The following is a 12,175-nucleotide window of genomic DNA, read 5'->3' on the forward strand; positions in this document are numbered from 1 at the left end:
TACGTCGAGTTGACGGACGGTATATCAAGACGACTACTCGTCAGCTATTATTCACGACCACCCGTAACCAGTAAACACGAAAGCATGTGTCCGTGGCTCCAAAACCAGTTTTGAACCTGTCATCCTAACTTATTGTTCTCACTGACAAGAAAGACCATTTTTAAAGCCGCAGTTGATATAATTGTAACATTTGTTCTTTAAATTGTAACCATGTTCGAGACATTATGATTAGTTATTTTGATTAATTAACTTTAATTCAGTTAATTTTAAATAATTTGTGTAAACATTGAATAAGTGAACAAGCGGTTTTCCACCACTATAATGTTCCCCAATAAAAATCCTCTTAGTTCAGAATTTCTAGTAGTTTCGAGTGATAGTTATCGCTATGAGGGATTGCGAATCGCGTAATAGGAGGACTGTGTAGTCGTGTATTCGAGAGCTCAATCGTGCGTAAACTTTCTTCCTGCCTCACGCGATGCGGCCGCATCCTCTTTCGCGAGCATCCGTAGGAAGGAAAGGGAGACCCGAGACGAAAATGTACGACGGTAGCGAGGGCGACGGTGGGCAGGAGGACCCAGGAAGCTCCGACGCTTTATTCCGGAGCCCGCTGTGCGTCGTCGATGCCGCGGCAAAGTCATCCGCTTACACGACGATATTGTATTTACTCGCGAAACTAACTGCAAACTAGCGAGCGCGCGCGAAACTTCGTTAGAGGTAGCACGTGCTGCCGCTGCCGCTGCCGTCGCCGCGAAGTCGCGATACCGCGGGCTGACGGGCGGACGAGCGCGGGAGTGCGGGAGTGCGGAAACTCTCCACCGCTCGCGGAACACCGCCCGCTGCTCGTCTCCCGGATAATTAAAACTTTCCGCGCGAGTGTAATTCCACGAACGACGCGCACCCGTTGTTCCGCAACCTCCTTATCGCACGGGCCGGCCATTTAGCAGCGAAACCTGAAATTGTGATTGTTGTATCTCACACAGTCTCCCTTCTCCCCCCGGGCACTTCTCCACGATGGTACTGACGATAGTAAAAGAACCGCATACCATTCCCCGCCGGCCGTTTCGTCTGAACTTGAGATTCCGGATTGAGTTTCCTCTGCTTCTTCTCGTTCCTGCTCGTGTACGATTAGTGACGCAGAAGCTGTATGTTTCTTATATTTACATCTCTCTTTATCACATACGCATACAACTTTAAATTCATTTTTTAAATTCTGCAAAGTCGACTGTTGCATTCTACAAATGTGTGAAACAGTAATTATTAGAGGTGCCAGTAATAATTTTGTGCATTCAGAAGTAATTGACGGCCAGATCTTCCGGGCGACGCTTTTCCCTCGATAAACGTTTCTCGTTTCGCACGCTCGTCGGGATTATTACTGCCTTCTCGTCGGGTCCGTCGTTACCTGTCTCTTCGCGACCTATTAAGCCCCCGTAGCCGGAGGAACAAATTCGTCCCCTCCGGAGGGATAAGTAACGGGCGTGTGAATTAATTACGCGCCCGCCTTGTATCGACGACCGACGCGCGCGATGCGGCCCATGCTTGTTACAAGAGAAAACCGTCTCGGAGACGGCTCGACGATGGCGACGAGACGCGACGAAAATTTATTTACCTAATTAAGCGGAGCCAGTCGTTTGCGCTGCGACGAAACGCCGTCGGGCATATCGGGCGGTCGGGTGCAGCTTTCGTGGATTAATTTGAGGGAAGAGACGTACCCGAAGGCGATCGTACTTCGTTAAACGAAAAGCATTACGGTGTAAAGGAGGAGGAAAGGGAAAAGAAAGGCGGAGAACAGATAAAACCGACTCGACAGGTCGGTTCTCGTTTCCTCGTCCTCCGGCCTCACGCCGCTAATGCGCGCGCTTCGCCGTGATGGATCGATAACGATCGATCTTGCGCACGATCGTGGAGAAAAATCGGATACGCCGCCGTAACCGTGTTCGCGCACTCCGCGCGGGAAAACGATTACGACAGAAAGAAAAAATGCCGGCCGACATGGTGGCATTTGCATAGGTACATATACCGACACGGCTTTATATTATCGCAATCGCGATTCACCCAGCATCCGTTCCCTGCACGGTAAATACTGAAAACGTGTCGGCTGCTTCATTATTTGCGTATAAGCGCATCGCCATTTCTCTCTCTCTCTCTTTCTCTTTTTCTTTTCGTTCGTTAATTTCCGCCATCACGGCGATAAGTCTCTGCATACGTGTAAAAATACGGGGAGAAATTTTCGGTTGCGTTGGGCACCACGCATGCATCTCGCACTGCAGACTCGCTTGAAATACGCAATATCAAGGGCGCCGGCGAGCTATGCGGAAACGCGGCCCGAGATAATTTCCGTTGTTTATGCGTTTATTATGCACCCGTGTTTACGTATTTGTTTCTTTGCGAATAATGTAACGCCGCGTGAGCATATGAGCCATTCTTCTCCTAAATGTCGGAAGTCAAATTTTGCAAGCGTTATTATATTATAACAGCGTATTAATTCATGCTCGTAATATGATAATGCGCGAAAATTGGCTCTCCAACGTCATTTATAATTTGCACTATTACAGTAAATTCTCATTGTTATATATGATTAAAATGTGGTTAAAAATATGTGATTAAAATGAGAATTAATTAGGAAAAGTAATATCAATTCAATAGTCTTGGCTGCGTAATTCAACGTTCTGTTCTTGTATTTCTATTTGGTTCTTACAAAATAAGCCCCGCTAAACGATGTAAATGAAAATTAATTGGATAACAGAATTATGGGGTATTCCAGCGCTAATTTGAATGCCTAGTTTATCATTGTCGAAAAGAAGCCCGCTGATTGTAGGTACTCAATTTAAACAAAAGTTAATTAAATAGGAAAACCGATATCGTTACCTCGGTTTTAATGTGGCTGGGTTCGCACTCACGCCCCGTCAAACCGGTGGAAGTTAATGCAATTATTGGGTACCGCGTTATCACACACAGCTTGTGAAAACGCGAATCTCCCTCCCGAAACCAACGGATGCGCGGGGAAATATCGCCGGCTGACGCCGCTCGCCATCCGCAGCTGTGTCTGAGCGCGATGTCAGCGATTTAGGAAAAGGAAGGGGAAAAAACGGAGGCGCACGTCGGCACTTTCGCACTCGCGAACAGCATGCCACACGTGGCTACATGCGGTGCGGTACGCGATGCGGTATGGTTTAACAGTTTGCGCGACCGACCATAACCGAGAGCTCACGTACGGATATTTTCCGCGACGCTCGTTCAATTCGTCGCGCTCGGTCGCGTTCGCGATGTCGTACACGTACGCGTATTACGACTCGCGTTACAATCAGTTTGGTTCGTGACGAGGACTTCCTTCGGTTCGTAGAGCGAGCAGCCAATCGATCGTTACCGGAGCGCACATGATTGCGGTGATAGGTAACATTGAACTGGAGCTATCTTTCCGAAAATTGCCACGTAAAAACGGGACGATGCGAAATCGAGTACGATTTGTGCAAGGGTTAGGTAAAAGAAAGACTACGAAAGACGTTGTATATGAAAATTGAACTAACGATCATTTAATATTGATTTTCTCTATGCGTCTTGATACGCTATTTTATATTTTTAGTTTCATTTCTTGTTATCCAGATAAGAAAAATATATACTTGTTAAGCACAAGTATAAAAGTTCATTTTTCTTGCAATTTTATTTTTCTTACAATAATATGCAAATGAAAATGATTGCGATGCATTATGTGAGACTTATAATTATATTATTTTCTTTTTTTTTAATTTGTTGAAAACTGTAAAAATTTATACCTCTTACGGACGGATCCTGAAAAAGTTATTAATAACGATAATTAATTCTCGTTTTATTTGTTCGCTGCAAACCTGACTAATGGTTTTGCAATAACTGGTTTATTCGTGTCGTGCGAAATTCTCTAGATGTTGAAAGACTCGTGCGAGCAATGGTCGCGATCGAGCACACATTATCAACGGTAAAGCCAAGTCTATAAGAACAGAATCGTCGTCCTGCGAAAGAGGACAAGTTACGCGGTAGACGGGGGAGAATGCGCGACTGTGTGGTTTCTTTGCATACACGGAGGAGAAAGAGAATGCCGGTGGCGCTTATCTGCAGAATTTATTACGCTGTTTCCGGCGATGTTACAGGATCTTAAACCGCCGGCGTTCGACGTTAAGTGACTTTTGCGGGATTTCAATGTAACGCCTGCATGTGTAGGAACGGCCCACGAAGGGTAGTGTGGAGGCAGATATTACGATGACTCTGAAAGGGCGCGACATGGGGCGTGCTCGTAACGCAGAATCGAGATAATCCGCGCCGGAGTTACGAGCGCGACCAACGCCATCGCCGATTCCGTAATGCCGATCCTGCTTGCACACTGATTCTGACGAAGGTGTCGTTTTGTAAAACATTCGGTTGATCCTTCCACTTTTTGTATTGCATAATCTCTCTGATTTTTCGATCAAATTTATTTTACAAAGCAATGCTTAGAACATTGATTTCGCATGAACGAGTTAGAGCGAACCACAATAATTTTTATAATACTACTTATTAATATACGTAAGAAATTTTGTCGATTATTATTATTAAGAGTTTGAAGAGATAATCTAATCTAAAGTTGCACGATGGTGTCATCCGTATTAAATGCTTATTAAGACAGAATTAATACTGAAATAAGATCAAAGAATTTATTATTCAAATTTATTCATTGTGCAACTTCTTGTACAGACAATGAAAAATTACTGTATAAATAATAGTGACAAGTAGTGACAAACACACACCGAGTCTCTTTATCATCATTATGTTACACAGGCGCTTTTCCTTAGTTTTCTCCGCTAACATAGAACGAAAGATTGCCGGGAAATTACTCTTATCTTGGCAATGTCTCTTTTCCACCGAAAGCCATTTTATCTGGTTTGGTGAAACGAACAGAACGATTACTTAATAAAAATTGTGGACAAATGGAGGTGGAAGCATCTTAGATGGACCAAAGATAGAGCGAACACGCTAAGCAAACCGACCGCTTACTCGTTTATTTGCAAACGCAAGAATCTTCATCGTATGGATTAATTAGCACCGCGATGACTTTAGAGAGAAACGCAAACTTGAATCGATTCGTCGCCGGTTTCTCGCGTCGTTATTCTCGTCGACTGGCGACAGACGCGCGTTATAGCGCCGTTTCCTAAACACTCAAATTCCTCTCTCACTCCCTCTTACCTGGGCTTTCCGGGTGTTCCAAACATCTCGGATTTCTGTTTCTCTGCGTTTGAGTTGTAGACGTTCTATCCGACTGTCGCGGGACACTCGCCGGTTTCTCAAGGGAAGCATACATATTAACATTTTTTATTAGGTGCCGCGGCAGGCAGCGTGTCAAACATATCCGCTCGTCCCCGCAAGGATGAATGGTCCTCAGTCATTTGGGTCTAGCAAACCTATCGAACCCGAGCTCACAATCAGTATACTATGGACACATACACATACATTGACACATTATATACCATTCACATACATATATTTTCTTGATGACAAACATCTGAGGAAAAGAAATCTAATTTAAGAATAATAGGAAAAATAAGCATAAGAATTAAGAGCAGATAACGAAAGTTAAAGCTCATTTCTTACTTAAATCTTTTAATTAAAAAAAAATCCGCTTGGGGTCATTCTTCGTATGCATTTTTATGCGTATACGCATTATTTTATTGTATTCGAGTGCGGAAAAGTGCCATCCGTTCGTTTGTTCGGCAATCCAACGACGCTCGTAAACCTTGAAATACGTGTTATCGAGTTGCCTCGGCACTTCACGGCCTCGCGACACTACAAACGTCACCTTCACGTATTGCCACGTTAACCGTTCTCTCGTGGATCGTTAACGCTAATGAAACATCCAAGGATCGCGATCGGAGTGAAGACGGAGAAGTCGAGGATACATTTGTAACTGCTTGCGACGGTACAAACAGCTGTAGGAGTTGCGATAATTCAATGTGGCGCCTATGTGACAATATAGAGCGTAAGGAATTTACATCAGTCTGTGCGAGGTGACAAAGTCCTAAGAGGCTAATCGAAGCTTAATTAAATTGGAAGAGCTTGAACTTAGATGTGAAATTTAACAAGTATACGGTCGATTAACTCAACTATATAGTCGACTAAAGACATTTTCATTTAGCTAATTTCCCGAAATATAGAAAAATTATTTCTACGCTATTAAACATTGCGTTTTATTAGATTATACTTTGGAATTATCACGTAGCGAGGATGATAGAGATACAAAATAATGTGATGCATGCTTTCTCATAATGTATGTCCCATTAAAATATTTAACAAGCATGTAACATTAAACGAGCTCTTCTAAAGTATATGCGCTTTCTCTCTCTTTGTTTTTCGCTTTATCTTTTTTATATTACATTACTCTCGCCGAAATAACGTTTTCCGGATGAGTAGCGGCGAGACGGCAAGTAGTATAACTAAACGAATGCAGCAGCGATATAAAAATTTGCACGGTTACGCGCCTGCAGCTTTTATTTCGACGGTAGATCCCGGAGCCTTAGAGGCAGTTTTAAAAGTTGCATGCCATGTGCCTCGGAAGGTCAAAATGAGATTAAACCCGATCGATGCGCGTCGCTCTCGCGTAAGTGCAAGCGCGAGCACACTGCCGTGGGCGTTGTATTGCAGGCTAGACACACAGCTACGTAGCTTCGTGGGTCGGCCACGTAGTAAAGCTCGCGCAACAACGAGAGCACTTACTCGTTTCCTTGAGGAGACGAGTTGAAATTCCTCCACCGTCTCAATACACCCACGCGTTCGTATTCGCTGAACTCACTCACACGTGCGGCGCTCCATCAGGGGCAACTGCAGCGAGTTCAGATCTGAATCGAGAATAATTTGTTATAACAATAGCTGTCGGAGTCATGAATTAATATACACTTTTCTTCCCATTATTACACTTTTATCATTGTTATTACAATTTTTATTACATTTTTCATCATTACAATCGCGTATTTCAGGATATACATTTCTTTTACTTCTTTTAATTCACTTAAGAAGAAAATGTAGGATTATTATCGTTTGTGAAATTCCGGTCTTTCGCTGCCAAGATCTGCGTGCACGACTCCGAGGCACGTCCGCCTTGGCAAAATTCTCCCCGTATCGGGGCCGAGGTCGGAAGCCGGTGCGTAAGCAAAGTCAAGAGCGTAAGCGAGCGTAAGCACATCAAAGACGGCGCCTTATTAAAGGAGGAAAAGAAAAAAAGGGAAACAGAGAGGCGGGAGGGGAGTAAACAGTTCTTTTTCCCGCAAGTTGCTTGAGCTTCTGGTTTCGCCTACCGTGCGTGCATGCACACTCTCGAGTGAATTATGCAAGATTGCCAGACAGAGCGGAGCGTTCTCCGCGGCCGTCGCTTCTCGCTTTGCCGAAATAGTGGTCCAGAAAGGTACGATAAATCGTTTACGTACGGGTAGCCTTTAGACAAATACAACGCGACAACTGAAACTTTATTAATTTTACGTAGGATTTGTGTTCCAAATAATTGGATACCTCGCCTATTTCACCGCGTGTCGAGCGCAACCCTCTACTTCGCAGCTGAGTGTTTCGAGGGTATTGCTTGTTTCGAGAGATGAAGGGTTCTCCCTTTTCCAATCGAAGGTTTCTCCATTCCGCACATGTCGCTACTACAGTAGATATTCTCATATTACCTCTCAGATATTTTCAGAGGAATTTTATTTCTGCCACGTGTTTGGGTACTTTCAAAAATTGATACAGAACACTTGCACCGCATTTTCTCGCCAATCGAATAAAGGTGTGTTAGCGACTCGGGGTGAACGCCATCAGTAACAATTCTTGCGCCTCGCAGTCACAAAGCATTTTTAGATATCATTTTTATTATCTTAGAAGCTAAAGAACACACGGAAAACAGACTATATGGCTATAATTCTGTCTGAATCTCATAGAACCGAAGAGAGTTAACACGTGCGAAACGTCGCTCGCGCATTTATTTTAATGACGGTGCTTAGGGCGGCTTCGGTAAAGACGCATCATTGCAGGATGCGCATCATTGCGCCCGCCTCTTCCTTATTTAACTTGGTCTTTGCGTCGCTCGCGCCGCCATAATCTGCATATTTTCTATTAAATCAGCCGCCACGTTGCAGCAACTTTATTACTCCCCGTAGTTTGTCCCTTGTATTTCGTACTGTCTAAAGCGCGCAAAGTTTGCGACTCGTTTCTACCACGTTCGAGCAGGCGTTCGCTGCTCGTTCAAGGACATAATAAATTGCATCCATCTAGCATGTATCATCTCTCCGTCTTCCGTCATCTCCACTCGCGTCGCGCCGTTTTCGCCTCCTCCTCTTTGCCAACATGCTCGTGTTATATCGTCTACCGACGCTGATTAAGATGTCGATCTTGTAATAGCGGATAGAAATACTTCAAGCAGAACATGGATATGTGTGGCATATGTAATTCGTTGCTGTGCTTTGCTCTGTATAATGAAACTTGATTAATACGATAGTTTTGTTATGAATAACTTTTTTATTCACGGAAAAAAATTTAGCTAAAAAATTTGCTACTATACGGACAACTAACATTTTTTTCTGCGAGAGCTAATTAATTTTACAATAATAGCAAAACCTTTTGCTGCAATAGCAAAGTTCTGCAAAACTGTTTGCTATTGTAACAAAATGTTTTGCTATTATTGCAAAATTAATGAGCTCTCGCAGCAAAAAATGTTAGTTGTCCCATATTTAACAAATAGATTTGCTGTTGCAGCAAAACGTTTTTTTCCGTGATTCCTATACGACTAAGGTATATATATATTATCTTCCAAGATTTTATTCTAATTCATATTGACTATTGACTTATATATTATTCTACGAATATCAATTAGTTTAGTTAGTGTCAAAATGGAGTCATATTTTACTAACAAGTTGTAAGTGCTAAAGTGCCAAGTTGCTCAGACTTTGGTATTCGCAATTCGTAATCCGGACGATCTAATAAATGGTGCGACGCGTGCTGCCTTTCACCAAGTAACCGCGAACTAATTTCTGCCAGTCCGTCGAGAAAATCGCATCTGGCTTTTTCGGGGTTAATGGCTATCTCGAGTGTCGGGAGGGTGAACTTTCTTCACGAAGGGTGCGAGATGGCTTCCCGCAGGAAGATAAACGGTCGACGACCGTGGATCGGAAAGAAAATGCGTGTTTGGGTTCTAACACCCAAAGTTGGGAGTTCCAAGATCCTTTATGGACGATATTATTTCCGAGAGAGAATGCTGACTTCACTATCGAAAACTATACTGTGATAACCGTCACAATATATTTTATCTTATTCTTTTCCTATCACATTATATTATAATGTCTGCTAGTGAAGACTTTCTTAAAATAATGTAAATATGTAGAATATAAGTACAGTAGAGACCCTCATGTAATTTCATATAACGCATTTCTCGTGTTATACGGAGGTCTACTATATAAAATATATGTTATAAGAACGTAACGAGAAAAAGATTGACTCTCAAACAACGCAACATTTTTAACGTTTAACTCGAATTACATGAAATCTAATTTAAATCTATTGTAGTTTACACATATATATTTATAAGTATGTACTTTTAGATATTATTATTATTTGGTTTTAAGTTACGAAAATCATTGACTTATTGTTAGATACATTCAAATTAATTTAACAGGAACCGTTATTAATTTTGTTATTATCGGTGTTAATTTTCTTTAGAAAATAGGCGTATGCAAAGTTTAACGTTACATAACTAATATGATTTTGCTTGGCAATTGCGGTATTCCTTCACCGAGATCTCTGGAGAGCCTTCAGCTTCAGAAATTCCGCTAATTGCTTATGTAGACAGTTCGGATATGCACAATCTCCGCAGTTGTTTGCAGAGAACGCGATGCTTTCCGAAGACAGCACGCGAATAAGAGAGAGAGAGAGAGAGAGAGAGGAGGGGGGGGGGGAGAGAGAGAGAGAGAGAAAGAGAAACAGACGCGCGAGCAGTTCGTCGGAGACAACGATGGATTCCCGGTTGACAGGATCTTCCGCAAACGGTTTTTCGTGCTAGAAGCAGGAAATGGTGGAACCAGGAGACCGAGGATAGCGCACACAGAAAGAAAAACACCCTGAAAAAAAGAACAACAGTGGACAAGCGAGCTGCTCATCCGGGGGAAATACGGAACGAATAACGCGTTTCATGATAAAAGCCGGCAGTAGCATGAAAGTAAGAATAAATGATATACAGCGGATCGCGCTATACGGTACGATACGCTGGGACCGTGTTGGACGTGTGGGAAATTTACAGTGGCGAGAACGACAATGAGGGGGTCTGCTCTCTCTCGCGCGAGGATCGTCGCACGCAGCACATACGAACCGTTATTATTTATCCTCCATTATTCTCAATTTATCATTGCTGCGGATTATTCTGGTTTCGCTGTTTGTCGACGCCGCCGGACAAATGTTTCGTCCGCAATTTCACCTGTCCGGCTCGGTAAATAAGCCGCTTTGATTTTCAAACCGGAACAATTGAACGGTTTTATGACAACCCTCAACAACGTCGTTTTAACTTTGCCTTCAGGTTCGATCGAGTCTTCGCTTTAGCGAAGTGTTATTAACGTGCGAGACATAACAACGTGGTCTACGTTGGCTACTAATTAGTATAACGATCGATCGAGGTAATCTTACTAAGAAACAATACACTCTTCTAATTAACACTCTTACTCTTTTATTTCTTCGAGGAATATTATTCGCGCTAATATCTTTCAACTAACGATGAAGCATAGAGTAGGAATTTAAATCGCTTTATTATATTGCACCGCGTCTCTCTCTATCTAGGCTAATTCCAATTAACTCTCACCATATACCCAGATTAGCTTAAACTCGAAGTAACCCGCAGCTATGAAGAATTTAAGCCGTCCTCGAACTGCTGTGCAGTTCAGATGTCTAATACTCCAGCGGCCCCGAATTTGGACTTTAAGCCCTGCTTAAAGTATACAGATAGAGACGACGACGATTCCGTCTAAAATCGTATTTATGCAAAATACTTGCACCACGGAAGCGAACGCGAGCGAATAAGCAGATAAATTTTAAGAAGAGAAAGATCGCGTGAAATCACTAGGACCACCGCGCCGCGTCGGGAAGGGCGAGAGGAGCAAAATAAGCAATAGCAGATGGTCGGCTCGTAAATATCTTCTTACGCTCGTGAAAATTAATCGGTCGCCGGAATCCAGCGTAAGGCCGTAAAACAACGGCGACGCGAGCTTCCCTGTCCGAGCCTCAAGTCGGAATGCCCTAAAAACAACATTCTTCTTCCGTCGGGTGGAACGGACGGGCGATCGGTGTATCGCGTCGTGGAGAGCTTTACTCGCGACTTAAATTTAGAGCGTGAAATGTTCCACGTGGCTAACTGCGATGTCACGTGGCGTACGTTTAGAGCGACTTAATGTTGCGTGAAGCTTCAGAAACGAGAAAAACGTTGAGTAATACGTCTGATACAGATTAGAAGTCTTTCTTTCTTTTTTAACGCAATTCTAGACAGGAAATATCCTCTTTGTGCGAAGAGAGGATTATTTATAGTAAAAAATCGAGGAAATATTGAAACACGATAAATTTAAATGATATGATGAATACCAATAAAGTGATACCAATAAAAAGCGATGATAATTTCATCAATTTTCTCTGTAAATCTGTTTACATGTATTCCCTTCAAGATAAACGAATTGTGCGTGAGAGAGGATGAAAAACGATATTAATTATAATATTTTGCCGTTGATTGAATATCCAACAGGTAACCATCTAATGCAATTAATTCGCGATGGATTTAATAAAATCATTTATTCCACTATAATTCGAATGCGATAATAAGCAGGTAAGCGCAACGTGTCCCGACTGTATAATAGAATATGCTGCAATTATATTTTACGAGGACGGGAGCGGCCATTCGTCAGGAAGTCGATATTAAAATAATAATCGATCTCCGGGAGAGAGAGACACGCGGAGACTTGAAATCATAATAACTTCTTGCAGCGCCGTATTACGGAGTTAGAGTTTCGCAAAAATACGCGTACGCATACGACATTGCATCGAATATAACTTTCTGCAGTCATAAATACAGCTTACGTTTAAGTACATTAATTGGAACATTTTCGTATTCAGGATAATAGTAATTACGATAGTTATCTAATGAACCGTGTCCAATGATATTATTAATTCC

General features: G+C 42.6%; 1 protein-coding gene across 11 annotated transcripts in view; it reads left to right on the forward strand.

The window, feature by feature from the left end:
* The first annotated feature begins 3,359 nt into the window (after window positions 1–3,359).
* Window positions 3,360–12,175, forward strand: part of LOC112457413 (collagen alpha chain CG42342) — a 78,152-nt gene continuing 69,336 nt past the window's right edge. For all 11 annotated transcript variants that reach the window (XM_025020442.1, XM_025020438.1, XM_025020439.1 and 8 more), the window contains exon 1: window positions 3,360–3,390. In XM_025020442.1, the coding sequence (XP_024876210.1) occupies window positions 3,375–3,390 (16 nt within the window). In that variant the 5' untranslated portion in view covers window positions 3,360–3,374. The remainder of the gene's footprint in view (window positions 3,391–12,175) is intronic.

Source organism: Temnothorax curvispinosus, unplaced genomic scaffold (genome assembly GCF_003070985.1).
Source record: "Temnothorax curvispinosus isolate PA1 unplaced genomic scaffold, ASM307098v1 QBEX01007764.1, whole genome shotgun sequence".
NCBI lineage: Eukaryota > Metazoa > Arthropoda > Insecta > Hymenoptera > Formicidae > Temnothorax > Temnothorax curvispinosus.